The sequence below is a fragment of the Quercus robur genome, chromosome 2 (assembly GCF_932294415.1).
Source record: "Quercus robur chromosome 2, dhQueRobu3.1, whole genome shotgun sequence".
NCBI classification, from domain to species: domain Eukaryota; kingdom Viridiplantae; phylum Streptophyta; class Magnoliopsida; order Fagales; family Fagaceae; genus Quercus; species Quercus robur.
The window spans coordinates 48,894,191-48,916,151 of NC_065535.1; the positions used below are offsets into that span (position 1 = coordinate 48,894,191).

Sequence of the window (21,961 nt, forward strand, 5' to 3'; positions counted from 1 at the left end):
AGCTGAAGCACCTCCTACATCATTCCAGTGGTCATCAAGGTCAGACCCATCAGGAGCCCCAGAGAGACGCTGCCCTAAAGCTGCCCGTAGGTACGATCAGTGTAATCCTGGCCGCTCCAGGAAGAATAGGCGCGCGCCCTTCTTGAGTATTATCTGTGTCCCAGCTGCCTGCTAGGGAGTCCCAACCAGAGCTGAAAAGGGCCAGAAGGAATTTTCACCTGGCCTTAAGCTTTTCAGAAGAAGATATAGACGGTACCATCCAGCCCCATGACGACGCGTTGGTGTTCACTCTCAGAATCAGGGGTTACGATGTGAAAAGGGTGATGGTGGATGGTGGCAGCACTGTCGAGGTCATGTACCCCGACCTCTACAAGGGGTTGGGATTAAAATCGGAGGATCTAACGCCCTATAGCTCCCCTTTGATGACCTTCGATGGGAAGCTCGTTGTCCCAAAGGGCATGATTAGGCTACCCATCCAGACCGGCCCAGAGACGGTGGAAGTAAACTTTATCGTGGTGGACACCTACTCTCCCATACGGCCATCGTCGGCAGACCCTGACTCCACACACTGGGAGCTGTCGCCTCCTCCTTGCATCAGAAGTTGAAATTCCCATCAGGGGACCAAGTCCACGAAATCCGTGGGAGCCAGTCCATGGCAAGGCATTGTGTGGTGGCTGTTGTCTCCCATCGGCTTGATGCGGAGTCCTCGACCTCTGCTGAAAGGAGCTTATAGCAATCAAAGGTCTCGACCTCACCCCCTGACACGGCCGCCAACGAGGCGAAATGCGAAGACTTGGAAGAAGTGGTTATTGGCGGCGATCCGGAGAAGTTCTTTTAGGTAGGGGCTCAACTGCCTCTTCAGGAGTAGGAGGAATTAATTGAGTTCCTCAAAAGAAACATCGATGTGTTTGCCTGGGACGCCTATGATGCTCCCGGGATCGACCCGGCCTTCATCTATCACCATCTCAATGTCAACCCGTCCATCATTCCCAAGAAGCAGCCGCCTCGTCGCCCATCTAGAGAGCACGCTGATGCGATTAGTGACGAGATGGCGAAGCTTAAGCGTGCAGGGGCTATCAAAGAAGTTTTTCACCCCAAATGGTTGGCCAACACTATGGTGGTCAAGAAGAAAAGTGGGAAGTGGAGAGTTTACGTGGACTTCACAGACCTAAATAAGGCGTGCCCTAAGGACCCCTTCCCAATGCCTCGGATAGACCAACTAGTCGATGCGACAGCAGGCCATCCTCGGGTGAGCTTCTTAGACGCCTTCCAAGGCTATCATCAAATACCGCTGGCACTGGAGGATCAGGAGAAAACGGCTTTCGTGACACCCACTGGGAACTACCACTACAGGTAATGTCGTTTGGTCTGAAGAACGCAGGGTCCACTTATCAACGGATAATGACGAGAATGTTCGAGCCACAATTGGGCAAGAACATCGAAATCTACGTCGATGACATGGTGGTGAAGAGTAAAGCGGTGTCTGAACATTTAGGGGACCTCGGTAGCACCTTTGGCATCTTAAGGAAGCATAAACTGCGCCTAAATGCTTCCAAATGCTTGTTTGGCGTGGGATCAGGCAAATTTTTGGGCTACATGGTTACTCATAGGGGAATCGAGGTTAACCCCGACCAGATCAAGGCTATAAACGACCTAAAGCCACCACGAAACGCAAAGGAGGTCCAAAAGCTCACAGGGATGATCCCAGCCCTCAACCGATTCATTTCCAGATTGGCGGACAGATGTAGACCGTTTTATCTCTTGATCAACAAGTGGAAGGGGTTTGAGTGGTCCGAGGACTGTGTTGTGGCCTTCCAACAACTCAAGAAGTACCTATCCCGACCACCTATCATGTCCAGCCTCGAGGCCGACGAAGTTCTGTATGCATATATTGCTGTGGCCCCCCATGCTGTGAGCTTGGTACTAATATGGGATGACAAGGGCATCTAAAAGTCGGTCTATTACGTGAGTAAGTCACTGCATGAAGCTGAGGTCAGATACCTACCCTTGGAGAAGGCCATACTGGCTGTAGTCCACGCCACGCGGAAGCTTCCCTATTACTTCCAAGCTCACATGGTGGTTGTCCTAACCCAACTACCCTTGAAGTCTGTACTGCGGACTGTGGATTACACTGGAAGGATTGCCATATGGAACACGATTCTGGGGGCTTTCAACATTAGGTACATGCCTCGGACCTCTATAAAGGGCCAAGTCCTGGCTGACTTAATGGCCGAATTTGCTGAACCACCAGTGGGAATAGTGGCAAAGGAGTAGAACATGAATGAAAAATCGGTTGGAGTAATTTCCGCACTAGGACCCCCACGTTGGAAGGTGTACGTTGATGGCGCAGCAAATCAAAGGGGATTCGGCGTGGGGCTAGTCCTAATATCTCCTGAGTAAACCGCAATAGAGAAGTCCCTCAGACTTGGGTTCCCGGCCACGAACAACGAAGCCGAGTACGAGGCCCTGCTACAAGGAATCACCATGGTACAGAACATGGGGGGAAAGGCCGTGGAGATGATCTCGGACTCAAGACTGGTAGTGGGCCAGGTAAAGGGGGAATTAGAGGCCAGAGATGCGAGGATGCAGGAGTACCTAAGTCGGGTCAAACGCCTGCAGTCGGGCTTCGATCTCTTTAGCCTATCGCACGTCTCCAGAAGTGGAAACACTCATGCAGACTCACTGGCCACGCTTGCCACATCCTCGGCAGGGGATCTGCCTCGAATTATTCTTGTCGAGCATCTGGATAGAATGAATGAGGGAGCGAAAGGCATGGTCCCTGTTCACGAAGTTAGGGCGTGCCCCAGCTGGATGGACCCTATGGTGAGGTACCTCAAAGGCAACATCTTGCCCGAGGAAAAGTTGGAGGCGAAAAAATATACGGAGAAGAGCTCCCCGGTTCTGGTTGTCCGAGGACCACAAACTGTACAAACGTTCATACTCCGGACCATATTTACTGTGTGTCCACCCCGAGGCATCAAAGCTACTACTCGAGGAGCTGCACGAAGGGATCTGCGGGAGTCACACAGGAGGAAGATCCCTATCCCACCGGGCCATTACTCAAGGATATTGGTGGCCGGGGATGCAGAGGGAAGCCTTGGAGTACGTTAAGAAGTGTGACCAGTGCCAAAGGTTCGCCCCAAATATTCATCAACTGGGCGGGATCCTCAACCCTCTATCCAGCCCATGGTCGTTCACCTAGTGGGGCCTGGATATTGTGGGACCTTTCCCGAAGGCAGCGGGAAATAAGAGGTATTTACTGGTCAGCACAGATTACTTCACCAAGTGGGTCAAAGTCGAACCCCTGGCCAACATCAAGGATGTGGATGCTAAGAAATTCATCTAGAGAAACATCGTCACATGATTCGGGGTCCCTCGCATCCTCATTTCAGATAATGGACTCCAGTTTGATAGTAAGGCCTTTAGAAAATATTGCTGCGAGCTGGGGATCACTAACAGATACTCAACTCCAGCTTATCCTCAAGGGAACGGTCAAGCCGAGGCCGTCAACAAGGTCATAGTTAATGGGCTTAAGAGGAGACTAGACGACGCTAAAGGAAGATAGGTAGAAGAGCTGCCGCACGTCTTATGGACTTATCGGACTACTCCACGACGGTCCACAGGGGAGACACCTTTTGCCTTGACCTATGGGGCCAAGGCTGTTATCCCCCTAGAGGCAAACTTCCCAACACTGAGGACAAAATCCTTCACCCCAGACAGTAACGATGAACTACTGGGGAAGAACCTGGACCTAATCGATGAACGAAGAGAAAAGGCAACGATCCATTTAGCCTATTACCACCAGAAGCTCAAACAGGGTTATGATGCCAACGTGAAGCTCAGGCCGCTAGCACCGGGAGACTTGGTGCTGAGGAAAGTTGTGGGTGCAGCGAAGAATCCGTCTTGGGGAAAGCTGGGGCCCAATTGGGAAGGGCCATACCGAATTACTTTAGTCGCAGGAATAGGAGCTTTTTACCTAGAAGACTTAGATGAAAGGGCTGTACCTCGTCCATGGAATGTAAATAACCTGAGAATGTATTATTATTAATAGCAACATTTCCCCAATTCAAATTTTAAGTCTATTACAATTGTATGTCTCGCATCCTAGCAACCGTCTAAGCTCCAAGAAAGTCTAAGTACCAGACATGGCCTAAAGACACGCTCAGCACCTCGGGTAATGCACTTAGCTCCCTAGAAGTATGTGTAGACGCAAACTTAGCGTCCCATGGGCGCGGGTAAGTTAGAATTCTGGGATGTAATTCCAAATATATCATATGCACAACCATTCATACATGTTAAGATAACCAATTCAAAAACCATGAGATTCACAGCAATAGTAAATATCAGCAAAGGCAACAAACATATAATTTAAAAGAAAAAGGAAGAAAAGAATTTCATACATATGGTCAAAGAGTTTAATTACAAGCAAATTCCAAGGTCCTCAAAACAAAAGGGAAACTAATTAACAACTAAACTAAAAACAAATACAAAAGTTGGCCAGGGCTCCTACTTCTTCAATTTTGTTTTGGCCACTTCTTGGGGAGGCTGAGCAGGATTAGCCTCGGGACCTCGAGAGACATCCCCTTCCTGGGGAGGCCGAGCAGGATTGGCCTTAAAACCCTGGGAGACGTCCCCTTCCTGGGGAGGTTGAGCAAGGCCCTCGGAGACATCAGCAAGGGGAATGGCCTGAAGGGGCCGAGCCAAGAGGGCTGGTTCCTTGGCATCAGAGACCTGAACACTAACTGTGGACTTAGCAGCCTCCTGGGGCACCTCAGGATTCAGACCTCCAGGTGTTTTTGTCGCCCCATGAAGCTCTCCTCCCTTAGTCGGCTCGTCAGGAGTTAGAACGGACTGAGGAACTTCCGGCTGAGCAGCCTCAGCCTCCTGTGGAGCGCTCACAGCCTCGAAGCTGGCGGAGGCGGTCTCACGGATGGCCGGAGGATAGTACACCTTCTCCGCCTTCCACAAGTCGGACGAAACCTCCATCCCAGCTCGTTTGAGGGCTTCATTCCAAACCTGGGAGCAATATAACCTACATAGACCGGGGATTTGAGCTTTAAGGATGGCCTGGGTTTCAGCCACCCCCGCGTCGTAAGCCTCCTCCTCGGCTTTGTCCTTGGAGGTCTCAGCCTCCGTCTTGGCGAACTCAGCCTCTATCTTGGCCCTCACAGCTTCGTCCCTGGTCCATTCCGCGACTCCCTTAGCCCCCTCTGCCTTGGTCAGTTTCTTCTTTAAATCACCGATCTGCTCCTTGGCGATTTGCAATTGTTCCTCGGCAGCAAGCAAGCGCCTAGTCTAGTCCTCGGCCTGTTTTTGGGCACCGTCCAGGCCTGCCTCAGCACTATCCCTAGCCTTGGTCATCTCCTTTAAGTCCTCCCTGGCCTTCGCGAGGTCAGCCTCGGAATTTTTAAGGGTTCGCGCAGCCTTTATACGCTTATTACGCTCAAGTTCTATGAACTTACTCTGCCCCTTGGCCTCATCCTCCAGCCTATAGGTGGCCTGGACGGCCTGCCAATTGAAACAAACACATTATGAATGAAAATCTAGGAGCAGAAGTCAACGGAGTCATGGGTATTAGAAGCCTTACCATACCCAGGTACCTCTTCATGCTGAGGAAAACCTCCTGCATCCTCATACTCTTCAACTCGTTCATGTCAGCGGGGAGCAGCAGGGTCCTCTCCAACGCGTTGGCCACATAAGTGCCTTCGCCGTCTCGGAAGCTCATCATGGATGCATCTTCCATCAGAGGCTCCCCGTGGAGTATTGGGGCAGGAAGCCAAGCATTGGGCGCAGATTAGGCATCGACCCCTTTCCCCTGGCCTTGATGCCCAATCTTTAACTGTTTTTGAGCTCGCGGGGCTTCGTCCTCCTTTCGAGAGGAGTGGGATTTGCCCCCGTCCATTGGCTCCTTACCCTTGGAACTCCTCTTCCTCTTTGGGTCGGTGGGCTCAGGCCGAGGAGGCAGAGTAAATTGGGGAGGGGCAGGAAGTTTGGGTCGGGGAAACTGCGACTGCGACCGGGAAGGAGAAGACCTGGTCTGGACAGGCTGGGGCTATGGAGGGGGAGTCGGAACACTGGATTGCGACCTTCCCTGTACACCCTTCCCCGGCTGGCCCTCAAGCAGGTCGAACAAGCTGGTCGGGGGCTTTCTCTTAAAACCCATCTCTGCCCGAGAAGATGTTCCTACTGACAACAGTTTTGCCTCGGACAAGTCAGGGTCACCCAGGTCACCGGAAGGATCCTCGAATGGGACAGCCTGGTCAAATATACCGAAGCCCTCTTCGGATAGACCCAAATCACCCTCGTCCTCCGCTGCTTGGTGGGACGGAGAGGAGCCCGCCAACGAGATGCCCTCCGGGACAGGAGATCCTTTAGAGATCAAAAACCCGTGCTCAGCTATAGTGATTTTCTGAAGCCGAGGATCGTTAGCTCTGATCACGTGCTTCGGGGCGGCAAATGACTTCTGGATGGGATCGTACCCTAAGATTTTGTGAGCGGCTCTAACTTGATTATCCTCTTCGTTTACAAAAACCGCCGCCTTGAGAACGGTCTCCAAATCCTCCTGGTTGGTCAAATGAAAGTGTCGGTGAAAAGCGTGTGGATTTGCAAAAAGAAGGCATGTTCATAGTTAGTAACCGAACCACACAAATTAAGACGGCGCAAAAGATTGGCCCCCTCCTACTCTCTACACCCCACCTGGTTCTCCCTCCACAGTTGGGCAAGGAAGGCCATCGTGCCACTCCCCGGATACAATAAGAAAGTCCTTATTCAATCCTTTGCTGGACTTGGGGTGGCACTGGATTAGCCGAACCGTATCGTCTCTTGTCTTCATGTAGTAGGATTTACCCCTCAAATGTTGGAGGTTGTAGCACCAGTTTACGTCATGATAGGTTAGTCTTAGCCCCATTTTTTTGTTTAAGGCATCCACACAACCCAAGATCCTAAACACATTAGCAGCACACTAGGTGGGAGCTAATCGGAAATGCCTAAGGTAACCCCTCATTACCGACCCCATGGAGATTCTCACACCCCTTTCTGTAAAGGCGAGAAGGGGAATCACCACCTCACCCGTTCTTCTCTTAAGATGCCACTCCCCCTCCTTACAATACCTCAAACCCACATTGGGAGGTATCCTATAGTCGGCAATGAACTTTTCCATCGCCTCTTCGGTCTCAACCAACTTTTTAAATTTACCCATCTCTAGAAACTGCTAAATAGACTCAAGGGATGACGGGAGAAAGAGAGGAACAATAGAAAGATAAACCCAGAAGAGAGAAAACACGAGTTAGTGAGAGCAGAAAACTTACAGAAAGGAGGAAAAGTTCCTCGGACGGGCTTTTTATGCTGGAGAGAGGCTTGAGTTTGGATGGAAGTTTGACTGAACCCAGGATATGTGCGCCAGAACTCTTAACTGCGAAAGTGAAGAGACAAATCAGTTCTAAAGATTATTTATACCTCCCATTAAAAGTAACCATGCGGATTTTCTCACCCATAAAGGTAAGGAAATCTCCACCGTTGGATTTACCATCGTACCGTTGAACGTAGGGAGCACAGAGCCACCCGCATTTAATGAAGACGCGCTTCACATACCAAGGCGCCAGGAATGTGTCTCGGGTAGACGAAGAGGCTCTGATACTGATAGATGACAAAGATTGATAAGCCATGATAGAGGCCTGATGTCATCAAAACCCTCCTCTCCGTCCAAGGAGCCGGACAGCAGGATTTTGAGGGGCTATTATGAGGTCAGAGAATTTGTGATCCCGACCCACTTTACATTAGGGCCTAAGACCCGCGCCGAGGAGAGACGTTACCGAGGACATGCAACGAAAGTCCAAATGGCCTAGAGATGTAGTCGAGGACGATCCTGTCCTCGGCATCCCAAAACCTAGAAGGAAAGAACGGCATGCCATCAAATGCATCCCCTAGGGCGCTCTCAGAAGAAAGGGCGAGTACAGTAGGACGCGCACGGGGGTACAGTGTAGGAGCGGCTCAAGGAAAAACCGTCACCTCCGCATTGAATGCGCCAACAAACGTTCTAGCCACATTAATGGGGACAGGACCCCCGAACAGTGTGGTTTCGGTTACTGCAACTAGCTGAAGATGGGGGAAGGCGGCTGATGGGACAAGCACTCAAGTAGTTATTTGCCTGATCAACATATGGAAGGTCAGGATCGACCGAGAAGGCCTATATAATGTAAAAGTTCCTCCATAAAAGGGGATGATCAATCAAGAGAAGGGAGAAAGAAAAAAGAAGGAGAGGGAGAGAGAGGTGAGCAGCATTATGTATCGTCTCTAGGACCATTGTAACCTAGCATAAAAGAAATAATAAGAACATTAAGCTCCTCGGACCAGAAGCCCGAGGATGAAGTTTCCCTTTTTAGCCTACGTATCTGTTACTCAACCCATTCATGACCATGTCCGGTCGTTGCATTCCTCGCTAAAACCCAGCTCTTCAACCTACTCTCTACAAATTTATTGTATTGGGCTAGTTGGGCTTGTATCCACTTCTACCACGAAAGAAGTGCGCGAACCTAATCCCTACAGAAATAATATAATATTCATAATTTTATATTGTTTTCAAGTTAAAATTTAGGATTTTTTATGTCAAAAATGGTCAATATATGGATTTAATCATTTTATAAGTTTAGGGGGGAAAAATCTGACATAAGCATGTAATAACATTTATCTAATTAGTAATTACTATAAAAAAAAAATTTGATGAGACGTACATAGTTACATAATTCTATGAGTGTGTGTATATATATATATATATATATATATATGTATGTATGTATGTATGTATTTCAGTTATAAATGTCTTGTCTCTTAATTCAAAATCCTAAGTTTATCACTGTCTTCAATTGTGCACTAATATTGAGGATGGTATAAAAGTTGGTATTTTAACATCTAAAAATCTATTTTATTTATTATATCAACTCACTTTACAATAAATCATATATCTTAATTTTTATTTTTACAAACAATCTATTAAAATAATATAACAAACAATAAAATAATATAAAATCTTACTCAAATAATAGGGAGAAGAGAGAATGTTTATATATTAAAAAATTCTTTACAACCTGTTACAGTAAATTCTTATAAATAAGAACCTACTGTATCAAGATTGCAAAAATATTTAAACATGCCCATCCGTGCAGTAGGTTTTTTTATACTTTTAGGTTGTAACATAGCAATTGGATGCTAGTGCTAATAATTTATGGGAGATTTGTGCGGACACTTGATACATGCAAATAAAAAAAAAAATATATATATATATATATATATATATATGTTCAAACTTCAAACAAGTTAAGAGATGACATTGATAGGATCTTCAATCTTCTCCAGCTAGTGGCGTATTGAAAAATGAGTGACATTTCATTGTGGGGCACTTGATAGTTGATACGGATGACAATGCATGTGAGCAGGGTCGTCCAAGTCTTGTCACAGCTGGGATATTCCAACATATATATATATATATATATATATATATTGATAGTTGATACGGATGATGACCATGCATGTGAGCAGGGTCGTCCAAGTCTTGTCAAAGCTGGGATATTCCAACATATATACATATTGATAGTTGATACGGATGACCATGCATGTGAGTAGGGTCGTCCAAGTCTTGTCAAAGCTGGGATATTTCAACATATATATATATATATATATATATATTGATAGTTGATACGGTTGATATTTCGACATATATTTATATATATATATATATATATATTTATTGACAGTTGATACGGATGACCATGCATGTGAGCAGGGTCGTCCAAGTCTTGTCAAAGCTGGGATATTTCAATATATATATATATATATATATATATATATATATTCATCGATCCCAATCCAAAGAACATCAATTTAACGTATCGTAATTACCCTCAATTTATCAGAACAACTCAACATATAACATGTCTATGTTAGAGCATTAACATGTGATGAAGCGTGAATTCGTCAGTCAAGATAGGCCAATGGAACCTCTAGTCAGCGCAAATGTATCCTCTAAGATGGTCACTGGTGTGGTGCCTGCCACAACGGCTCCGATGCCAAAGTTAGAACAGAAAAGCACTTTGTGAAATGAAATAGATGAGCAAGATAATAATAAGTCTTTTCTTTAGAGTGTGTCTATGTACCTTCTGTTGACAATGTGAAGGCTTTATATATGTGATTTTGGTTGCTAGCCGTTGTGATGTTAATGTCTTTCTTAGTAACGCCTCTCGCCTAATAATGGGGCTTTTAATAGGCTCCCAACGGTTTACTTGACTGGTTTCGTAACTGCCCAAGTCACTGGCTGGCTATATTGAATGATCTTCCTGTCCTTGTCAGTGATGACTGGTTTCTTCGTCACTCGAGATGACCTTGTCATGAGTGTTGACTTCGTCCAAGGATGTAATCTCGTCACTCCCATCGGTTGCCCCCCAGGTTCTGTGGTCGTCTGTGACGTGTCATGAGGACCATAGAAGATGAAAAGTTTTCCTGAACTGTCTGTGACTCTTGGGGTTCTGCTCCGAATTTAATGTGTAGTGGCGGCGCAACACGCAATGTGGCCACGTGGCGCGTGCTAATCGAGGGCATTAATGGCATGACCCTTAGGTTTCCTGCTATTTTTCAGTTTCCTTGGGTCTTGGTTTCTAAACTCTCTTTTCCTTCACTTTAATCATTTGCTCTGAGTTTTATTTTTCCTGTTTATTCCTACGACCGTTCTGACCCTGCTTCGGCGACGTTTTTCTTCGAATTTTTCTGGCTTCAGTCGTTTATTCTTCAAGATACGCTCTTATTTTCTTCCTCTTCTGTTCCCCTTTCCTTCATAATCTTTTTATGAGTTCCTGATTTTTCCTTTGCCCTTTGCTTTTGTTTTTGTTGTGTTTGATTTTTGGGTTTTTAGGATGTTATTCCCCTTTTCATGGTCAGTTCTTCTGAGGTTAGGGTAGCTTGCCCCTCGGTCTCTTTCTTTTTTGCTCACTTAGGGGCGGCTTTGGGCATTTCCGGTGACTTTTTCCCTTTGGTTGGGGACTTTATTTTAGAAGGTTGTGGGTTGAGTATAGTTCTAGGGGAGCTATCTCCAATATTAGGCCAGTCACTTGCTTGGTTTAAGGGTGAAACGAAGAGGATGTCGGAGGTGAGATCTAGCGAACTTGAAACCGGGTTGTCGTCCAGCGAAGGTCCGGTGGAGGGTGATACGACTGTCTCTGCCCCTCGTCCAGTTAGGGCTTTTTACGCCCTTGGGGAGGAGTGTGGGCTAGACGCTGATATTGTGGCTAGGTTCAAGGATAGATTTCAATTTCCTAAGCGGGTTCATGTTCGTCGGCCCGGTAGTGAGGATCGGGCTTGCCACTTCTTCCCTGGTGAGGTATGCTTCTACGAGGCTGCTTTCACTTGTGGGCTTAGGCTACCCATCCATCCGTTGGTGATGGAGCTTTTAGGTTACTTAGGTATTGCTCCCGAGCAACTTATGCCCAATTCATGGAGGATAGTGATCGACTGTATGGAGATATGGTTGGCCACTAACGAGGATATGATCAAGGTGAGTGAGCTCGTCTACCTTTACCGTCTAAAAGAGTCAAAAGAGTATGGATATTATGAGCTAGTCCCTTGGGCGAGGACGACTAGGATCGTCAAGGGTTTAGCCTCGTCATTCAGGTATTGGAAGTCCCATTTCTTTTTCGTATCCGGGGACAATTTTAAGACCCCTTCTAGCGAGGCTTGGGGTGATATCCCAAGGTTGCTCCGTCGATGGGGAGCCCCAAACTAAGGTGTGTCAATGTTTCTCCTCGTTTGCTAATCTTCATTTTGCTTATGTGGTTGTCTCTAACCCCTTTGGTCGTTTCTTTGGCAGTTAAAAGACGTCCCAAGTTAAAAAGCAAATACCAGGGTCGTGTTGAAAAGGCGATAGAATACGCCAATTCGATCGAAAGTTAGGAGGACCTTGTAGACCCATGGACGCTTGCCTTCTATTGCTTAGGTCTGGACCCATCTCCCTTCGTCTTGCGCAAATCGACATTGAGGAAAAAAAGAGTAAGTCTTGACTTCGTAAGTGTTGATTTTCTCGTGTGTACTTGGATCTCAAAGTTTTTTTTTTTTTTTTTTTTTTTTTTTTTTTTTTTTTTTTTTGCAGAGATGATGACCAGGTTTAATAAGGACATGTACGCCAAGATGAGGTCCAAGAAGGACGAGCCTTTGGCGAATATTGGGAAGAAGGGGGTCCACATCACGAGGAAGGGTCTGTCCGTTCTCCCAGCTACAAACGCCACTCCTATTGTCTTTGGAGTTGAGAATGTAAGGACGGCTTCTCCGGCTACCTCGATTGAGGAGATCCCTACCCCTTCCTCCAAAAGGCAACGAGTGTCAGGTAAGGAGAGGGAAAAGGAGAGAGTTGGTTCGTCCGTCTGGGATGACGAGTGTATGGCCGTGGAGCGGGCACACGGTGTTGTGAATGCTGAGGACCTCAAGGTCTTTTCCGGGGTGCCACTCAACACAGTTGTGAGTCAGCACGTGCACAGGATCGTCCAGGTAAAATACTTCTGCATTTTCTTTATTCCCCTTCTATTTTTTTTTTTATTGACAGACTTAGTTTCCTTCATCAGGTGTTGGGGGAGAGTCTTCACCTTGCTTCAGAGTGTCTTACTCAAGAGGCTAAGGTGGCGTCTCTAGCATCCAGGATGGAGGCTTTGGAGAAGGAGAACTCCACGTTGAAGAAGAAGCTTATCGATTCAATGGACGAAGCTACCACTTTGAAGGAAAATGTCAAGGCCTTGAATACCGATCTCAGGGTTGAGCGTCAGTTAAACTTGGAGAAGGACGACCAGCTTCAGGCGACCAAAGAAAAGCTCAAAACCATTGCTGCTAGGTCCGTCGAAGCCTTCCAGCAAACTGAGGAGTACGCTATAGTGCTCTTCAGTTGGTATTTCAAGGGCTTCGAGCTTCTACGGAGGTACCTTGTCAAGCATCCTACTGGAGTTGACCTGCCGAACCTAGACCTTGAAGTGGTGGACCAAGAAATGGCGATGGACGAGGCTGCCCAGTCTTCGGCCCCTGAAGGTGATGCCCCTGAGAAGACTCCTGGGGACACTGCCCCATCTAGTGACGCTCCTACCAGTGACGATCCTTCTGGTGAAGCTCCCGCTGACGCCCGGACCTGACACTTGTGAAAAAATTTATCTGTTGTGTGTGCTCGTTATGTTTTGGGCTTTTTGATAGCAGTTTTTTTTTTTTTTTTCATCTATTTTGGGAACAATGTTTTTTGGCCTAGTGTTTATGGGTCTTTAGAAAGAACAAGGATAATTGCTCACTGTTTTTGGGCTTTAATTGATTTTATGAATTTGCACTTACTTGTTTATATGTTTGTATTTTGTTGGTACCTAACATGTTTGTGGTGTTTTGAGTTCGTCCGTATCTCGCCCTTAGCAAAACTTTCAACTGTTACCCTTTCCCTCCTTTCCTCACTGATTTGATACTTAGTCTACAACTCACCATCCTACAGATAGGTTTTAGTACAGCCTGAGTTTTATTTTGATTTGTTGCAAGGTTCTTGTCCCTTTTTCCTTTTGTTTTTGCGTGGATTCGTCGATACTTGTGCTCGCCATAAGATTCTTCCTGCGCCAGTAACTTACATCTGTCAAGGTAGAATCTTGTTACTTAGCCCTTTCATGGGACTTCGTCATGCCTGTGGCTTCTCTAGTAACTTACATCTGTCAAGGTGGAATCTTGTTACTTGGCCTATACCCATTAAAGGGGTTTTGTTAGGTTTATGTATTCGTTAGTAACTTACATCTATCAATGTGGAATCTTGTTACTTGGCCTATACCCATTTAAGGGGTTTTGTCATGCCTGTGGCTTCGTTAGTAACTTACATCCGTCAAGGCGGAATCTTGTTATTCAGCCATTCTGTGGCCTTCAACCATTATAGGTATCGTTAGTAACTTACATCTGTCAATGCGAAATTTTGTTACTTGGTCATTGCATGTTGTACTATTGACTAGACCTACTTACACAAAGACATTAGATGAATAACTCTTTTATTAATTTCAAGAATGAATATATTTGTTTGTTACATCTATTGGCGGTACTTCTTTAAATGCTCAATGTTCCATGGTCGAGGGAGTCTTTGTCCGTCCATAGTTTCCAGGTGGTAATTGCCTTGTCTTGAGTAGTGGATGACTCGGTAAGGCCCTTCCCATGTGGGACCCAGCTTTCCTTGGGTAGGGTCTTTAGTTGCTGTGGTGGTCTTGCGAAGGACAAGGTCTCCTATGTCCAGTCGTCTGAGTTTAACCCTCTTATTGTAGTATTCAGCCATCTTCAGCTGGTACTTCGTCATCTTGTTGGAGGCTTTGTCTCTTACTTCGTCCAGACAGTCCAGATTGAGTCGCAGTTCATCGTCATTGCACTCTTCGTTGAACATCCCTCGTCTGACGCTTGTTACTTCTACTTCGACCGGGATTACTGCTTCAGTGCCATAGGTAAGCCTGAAGGGGGTTTCTCCTATTGGGGTTCTTGCCGTGGTTCTATAAGCCCACAGGACATTAGGTAATTCTTCTGGCCAGGCACCCTTCGCATCATCCAGCTTGGTTTTGATAATCTTGAGCAACGTCTGATTCGTTACTTCTGTCTATCCATTTGCCTGGGGATGCCTTGGAGACGAGAACTGATTCTTGATTCCAAGGTTTAAACAGAAATCTCTGAAGCCTTGACTGTCAAACTGCCTCCCATTATCTGATATAATCGTCAAGGGAATCCCGAACCTGCAGATTATATTCTTCCACACAAAGCTCCGAATTCTTGCCTCGGTGATCGTTGCTAGAGCCTCTACTTCAACCCATTTTGTGAAGTAATCAATAGCAACTAGTAGGAATTTTACCTGACCTTTACCTTGGGGTAGTGGGCCGACGATGTCGATCCCCCATTGTGCAAATGGCCACAGGGAGGCTATCGTTGTCAGTCTCTCTGTTGGAAGCCGTTGTATATTCCCGTATCGCTGGCACTTGTCGCACCTCTTGACGATTTCAACAACGTCCACTTGCATAGTCGGCTAGAAATAACTTGTTCATACTACCTTGTTTACCAGGGATCTGGGGTCGGCGTGGTCGCCGCAAACTCCTCCATGGATTTCTTCCAGTATGTATCTAGCTTCTTCTTCATCGACACAATTCAAGTAAGGCATGGAGAAGCCTCTCTAGTATAAGGCGTCATTAAGGATCGTGAACCTGGCCACCCTCTTCTTGATCTTTTTAGCTTCTTCTGTGTTCTGAGGGAGGTGCCCGTCCTGGAGGAAAGACACTATGGGTGTCATCCAGCTATTTGTGCTTTGGATGGTAAATGTTGGGACCTCTTCAATGCTGGGGTGTTTCTGGACCTCCATCGCCAATTCCATGCTAATCTCCCTTTTTTCTGACGACGCTAGCTTCAAGACTTCGTCTACCCCCATATTCTGACTTCTTGGGATCTGCACGAACTCCACTGTATCGAACTCCTGAGTCAAATGTTTCGTCAGCCTGAGGTATTTCTACATCCTCTCTTCCTTTGCTTCGTACTTCCCTCTGATTTGCCCGATCACTAGCTTTGAATCATTTTGGATTAACAGGTTCTTAGCTCCAAGTGCCTTTCCAAGCCTCAATCCCGTCAGTATCCCTTCGTATTCAGCTTCGTTGTTGGTAGCCGAAAATTTTAGTTGAACCCCATACTTGAACATCTCTCCGTCGGGGGTGGTTATGATGACCCCTACTCCCCCCCTCCTTTGGGCTGACGAACTATCAGTTTGTATCGTCCATCTCTCAACTCCGTCGATAAGGCTGTCTTCGTCCGAAAGGGTGAACTCTGTGATGAAATCCGCCAGAGCTTGCGCTTTGATTGCTGTTCTGGGATGGTACTCGATGTCAAATTGACTAAGTTCAATTGCCCACTGAACCATTCTTCCAGCTGCCTCAGGTTTGTTCATTGATTTCTTGATCGGTTGGTCCGTCATTACGAGGATGGGGTTTGCCTGAAAGTATTGCCTTAGCTTGCGCGAGGCTACTATTAACGCAAACGCGATCTTTTCAATCCTTGGATACCTGGACTCAGCCCCTTGGAAGGCTTGGCTGACGTAGTAAACTGGAAGCAGCTTCGCGCCTTCTTCTCTAATCAGGGCTGCACTTACTGCCGAAGCTGACATTGCCAGGTATAAGTATAGGTCTTCCCCTTCTTTGGATGGGCTTAAGAGGGGTGGACTACTCAGGTAACGTTTTAGTTCCTAGAACGCTGCTTCACATTCGTCGGTCCAGGCGAAAGCCTGCTTCAAGGTCTTGAAAAAGGGCAGGCACTTATCTGTAGCTCTAGAGACGAACCTATTTAAAGCTGCTATCCTTCCTGTGAGTTTCTGAACTTCCTTGATGGTCCTGGGTGACGCCATGTTGATTATGGCTCGCACTTTCTCTGGGTTTGCTTCTATTCCTCTTTGGGACACCATGAATCTTAGGAATTTCCCTGAAACTACCCCAAAAACACATTTACTTGGATTCAACCTCATCTGGTATTTTTTGAGGGTAGAAAACGTCTCCTTCAGGTCGTCCAAATGTGTGAGCTCTTCCTTACTCTTGACGAGCATATCGTCCACTTATACTTCCATGTTCCTTCCGATCTATTAGCCGAACATTTTGTTCACCAGCCTCTGATATGTAGCTCCGGCATTCTTTAATCCAAAAAGCATTACCTTGTAACAATGGAGTCCTTGACTCGTGATGAAGGCAGTCTTCTCCTGGTCTTCCTTAGCCATCCTTATCTGGTTATAGCCCAAGAAAGCATCCATGAATGTCAGTAACTTGTGCTCGGCTGTAGAGTCCACAAGCTGGTCTATTCTCGATTGAGGGAAGCTGTCCTTTGGGCACGCCTTGTTCAGGTCTGTGAAGTCTACACACATCCTCCATTTTACACTTGTTTTCTTCACTAGGACGACGTTTGCCAGCCATTTAGGATAGTACACTTCCCAGATGAACCCTACCGCCAATAGTTTGGTAACTTCGTCTGTAATTGCTTGATCTCGTTCTAGGGCGAAGACTCTTCGCCTTTGCTGGACGGGTTTCCGCTCCATATCCACATTTAACTTATGCTGGATGACTTCTGGAGCTATGCCCAGCATGTCCTCGTGGCTCCATGCGAAGACATCTATATTCTCCTTAAGGAATTGGATAAGTCTTGTTCTCATCTCAGGGCTTAACGTCGTCCCTATCTTTGTCGTCCTTTTCGCTTCTCCTTCAGCCAGTTCCACTGTTTCCAGGGCTTCCATTTTGTCTTCGTCCTTCTCTTTGATCATCCATGTGTGGTTCTCCTTTGTAACCAGGACGGCTTGATAACATTCTCTAGCCAGGACTTGATCTCCTTTTACTTCGCCGACACCGTTATCTGTTGGGAATTTTACCTTCAAACAGTAGGTGGACGTGGCCGCTTTCCATTTGTTGAGCGTGGGCTTGCCAATGATGACATTGTAGGATGAGGGGCAGTCCACCACTAGGAAGTCTAGCTGGCAGGTCAACTGCACCGGGTAGGCCCCCACCGTCACTGTCAACGTCACTATGCCTTTAGGGTATACCCTGTCTCCGCTGAAGCTGACGAGGGGAGAGTCAAATGGGCGCAGTCTCCTTGGATCTAGCCTCAGCTGCTGGAAGGCAGGGAGGTAGATGATGTCTGTGGAGCTACCGTTGTCCACGAGGATCCTCTTGGTATTGAATCCCTCTATATTCAGCATTATGACCAAAGGATCATTATGAGGCTGCTTCACTCCCCTGGCGTCTCCTTCATTGAAGGACATGTCCCGGTCTGTTCATCGTTGCTTAGACGGAGGTATGGTGTGGACACTGTTTACCTGCCTCTGGTATGCCTTCTTGAGGGATTTAAATGATCCTCCTGAAAATGGCCCTCCTGTAATTGTCTTTATCTCTCCGATCACATCCTGCGGAGGTTGGGACGGGCGATCGTCATCCCGGGAAGAGGACCCATACTGGTTCTTATTACCGTCCCTAAACTTACTATATTCTCCCTTCTTCACATATTTATGTAATTTCGCTTTCCGTATCAACTCCTCTATCTGCTCCTTTAGGTCTCTACAATCTTCCGTGTTGTGGCCGTGATCTTTGTGGAATTGGTAGTACTTGTTCTTGTCACGGACATTGGGGGATGAGTGCAATGGTCTCGTCCTTGATCTACGTTAAAATCTTGTCAACAGGCATAACCAAAGGAGTAAATCTTACCGTCTGAGGACCTTTATCATCTTTCCTTCTATTCCCGTCATTGTTCCGACGGTCTGGGCGCTCTCTCTTTTGACTCCTACGATCGTCTTCTTTCTTTGCCTTGTCTCCTGGCCTCTCTACATCCTTTATGGCTGCTAAAGCATCCTCAGCATTCATGTACTTCTGTGCCTTCAGGAGCATTTCTGCCATTGTCTTTGGTGGATTCTTTGCGAGGGAGGCCACGAGATCTCTGGACCTCAGTCCCGCTTTGAAGGTCGTTAGCTACACCTTGTCATCAGCCTCGTCCACCTCCAGAGTCTCCCAAGTGAACCGTTTTACGTACGACCTCAGTGTTTCCTTCTCTCCCTGTCTAATGGTGAGTAAGTGGTCTGTCGGCCTCTTTGGATGTTGCCCCCCTATGAAATGACGCAAAAAGGCATTGCTCAACTGCTTGAAGTTATGTACGGACGAAGTTGGCAACTTTGTGAACCATTCCCTTGCAGCTCCTTTGAGAGTGGTGGGAAAGGAATGACATAGTATCTCGTCAGGTGACTGTTGAAGACCTAGAGTCGTCTTGAAGGTATTAAGGTGATCCTGAGGGTCTCTGAGTCTATCGAACGACTCAAGTTGAGGTAAGGGAAACTTTGACGGTACAGGGCATTCAAGTACCGCCGTGGTGAAAGGTGAATCCGTGGCCCTTACCATCCTATCTACGCTCCGATCCATCTTCTCCTTAATGGCGTTCCTTAGTTCGTCCATCTCCTTTCTCATTTCTCGAAGGAGATCTAAATTCTGCTCGTCCGGAGTAGTTGGCCTCTGATGGGTACTCCTCTTGTGGCTATCCCTTCTCCCTCTGGGTTATCTTTGGGCCGGTTCTCTTCCTGTTAAGCCTGTTGGACCTGCTAGAGTCGTAGCTTCATTTCCTGGTTTTGCTTGGTGAGTTCTTCAATGGTGGCCGCAAGAGCTTGAACTTGCTGAGCCAAGGCCAGAGAATCTGGATTGGGTTCCATCTGAATGTAAAGGGTTGATGGAAACTACGTTCTTAAATATGAATCTAAAAATGTCGTTCCCACAGATGGTGCCAAACTGATGAAGTGTGAATTCGTCAGTCAAGATGGCAGATAGAACCTCCAGTCAGCGCGAATGTATCCTTTAAGATGGTCACCAGTGTGGTCCCTGCCACAACGGCTCCGATGCCAAAGTTAGAACAGAAAAGCACTTTGTTAAATGAAATGGATGAGCAAGATAATAATAAGTCTTTTCTTTAGAGTGTGTCTATGTACCTTCTGTTGACAATGTGAGGGCTTTATATATGTGATTTTGGTTGCTAGCCGTTGTGATGTTAATGCCTTTCTTAGTAACGCTTCCCGCCTAATAATAGGGCTTTTAATAGGCTCCCAACGATCTGCTTGGCTGGTTTCGTAACTGCCCAAGTCACTGGCTGGCTATATTGAATGATCTTCCTGTCCTCGTCAGTGATGACTGGTTTCTTCGTCACTCGGGATGACCTCCTCATGAGTGTTGACTTCGTCCAGGGATGTAATCTCGTCACTCCCATCAACGTGTTTCTCAAAAAAAAAAAAAAAAAATTATTAGGGCATTAACATTAGTGGTGCTAAAAAGCTAAATTACTATTTTTAGCACCATCAAATGCAAAAGTAAGGCTCCATTGGTGGAGTTATAGCCAAAAATTTTTACTTCTTTGTTACAGTGTATAGCTACTTTTGGTTGTGCATTGTAGCTCAAAGATATAATTAAATAATGATATTTTATTTGTCTTTTCAATTAAATAATGTTTCTTTGTTTCCTTTTTTTTTTTTTTTTTTTTCTTTTACTCTTTCGTACGTCCTCTGCTTTAGTCTTTAGCCTCTCCCCTTTTGTTTTTCCTCTCTTCCTCCAGCCAATCCAAATCTTCCATAGAAGCTCACCCTCTCCTTTTTATTTTTATTTTTCCCTCTCTTCCTTCACTCACCGCCGACCCATCAAATTTGTCCAGTGCATAACCATCAAATTTGCCTAGTCACTGACCCATCAAAGCTCTATGCTAGGTCAAGGCGGCAGTAAAACAGTGCCATGATCAGTGACGGTGGGAATTCTGGGTTCATAGGTTTTGGATTGCTGAGTTTGTGGGTTTCTAATATGTTTTTTTTTTTTGGTTCTTCTTCGCATGGGTTTTTTGGTGTTTGATTTTTTTGTGGGTTTGGTTGTGACTGTGGATTGTGGTTGAAATGACGGTTTGGTGGCTGTATTGGTGGGGGTTTTTTTATTTTATTTTTATTTTTATTATTATTTTTTTTAATCGTGGGTTGTGGTTGTCATAAGGAGGTTGTTGCTGGTGGAGGTGGATGTGGCTGGCTGAAAGGTTTTTGTGGTTGATATATATATATATATATATATATATATATTTTTAATGAGTTCTTTATATTATATTAATCAAATAGCTGAAAATATAGATCCATTGATTTTGGGTGTATTGTAAAGTGAAGAAGTAAAATAAATAAAAGTGATTTTTGTAGGTGCTAAATAGCTAAATTTTTGCCTCCACCAATGTGGATGCTCTTACTAAATTCTTTTTAATACGTGTTGCATCATGATATGACATGTTATTTGACATAAGTTGATCTGTTTAGCTTGCTTTTTTCTTTTCTTTTTTCATATATATATATATATATATATATATATATATATATTATGACTATGCTTTGAATTAGTTTAATTTTTTTTTTTTATGTTAACAAATTTATTTAACATGCTTAAAATTGGTAAAAATTCAAGTTTACTTAAAACAAAATATGAAACTTTGAAAAACTATACTTCAACAAATAAATAACAACTTGACAGAAAAAAATAATTCAATTCAATATGATGAAATTATTATTTTATTTGTGCTCAAAGAATACTTAAATTTTTTTTTTCTTATCAAAATGATCCAAAATAATTATCTATTGCTAAAAAAATTACATAGAATAATTTTTAATGCTTTCATAATAAGTTTTTTCAATTTTATTTTTTCTAATTTGATTCTCCAATTATTAAGTTTAGTTTGATTTGTTAACTACTTGTAGGGATAAAGGCCCAGAATGACATGTTGGGCCTTGGGCTTTTATCTGGGAAAGATTAATTGTCCGAGGAGAAGCAAGTAGTTATCAGGAGTCCCCAGTGAAAGATTTATAAATGAGGGACGAATGGAAGGTGATTCGAGGAGAAGCTCATCCTCAGATATGATGAAGACAACTCAAGCACGTATTCCAGCAACTAAGGTAAACCTCCAAAAGCTCCAGTGATAAGAACGTATCTCATGAACGTGCAAGAAAGAGAGAGATTCAAAAATATCTATGGGAAAACTGCTACCACCGCATTAAATGCACTACAACTACTTTTTTGGCCGCATTTATGCCGAGAAGACCTTTGAACAATGCTGCCTTGGCGAACGCAACTCACAAGAAGCCAAAGAGGGTGTCTGATGGGACAGGTACTCAAGTAAGGACTCAGATGATCAACAAGTGTAGGATTAAGATGGTCCAGAGAGGGCTATATAACGTGAAAGACCTTCCATGAAGAAGAGGGAGAAAAAAATATAAACAGATCTGTAATAAAGCTTCAAGAGTAAATATTTAAGAATCAGTGTCCTCGGACCAATCCGAGAACATTATTCCTCAACAAACTTCTGTTATCTTTCTCTTTTTAGCATCAAAACCTGTTTTTCTGTTATCTGGTTCACGAAAGCCTAGTTTTCCAACCCATTCTCT

General features: G+C 45.3%; 1 protein-coding gene across 1 annotated transcript; it reads right to left on the minus strand.

Annotated features, from left to right (window-relative positions):
* Positions 1-16,630: 16,630 nt before the first annotated feature.
* Positions 16,631-17,794, minus strand: LOC126699826 (uncharacterized). Its single transcript, XM_050397805.1, has 2 exons — positions 16,919-17,794; positions 16,631-16,768 (listed from the first exon to the last, which is right to left on the minus strand). Exons 1-2 carry the CDS (start codon positions 17,792-17,794, stop codon positions 16,631-16,633), a joined length of 1,014 nt encoding a protein of 337 aa, XP_050253762.1.
* Between the last annotated feature and the right edge of the window lie 4,167 nt (positions 17,795-21,961).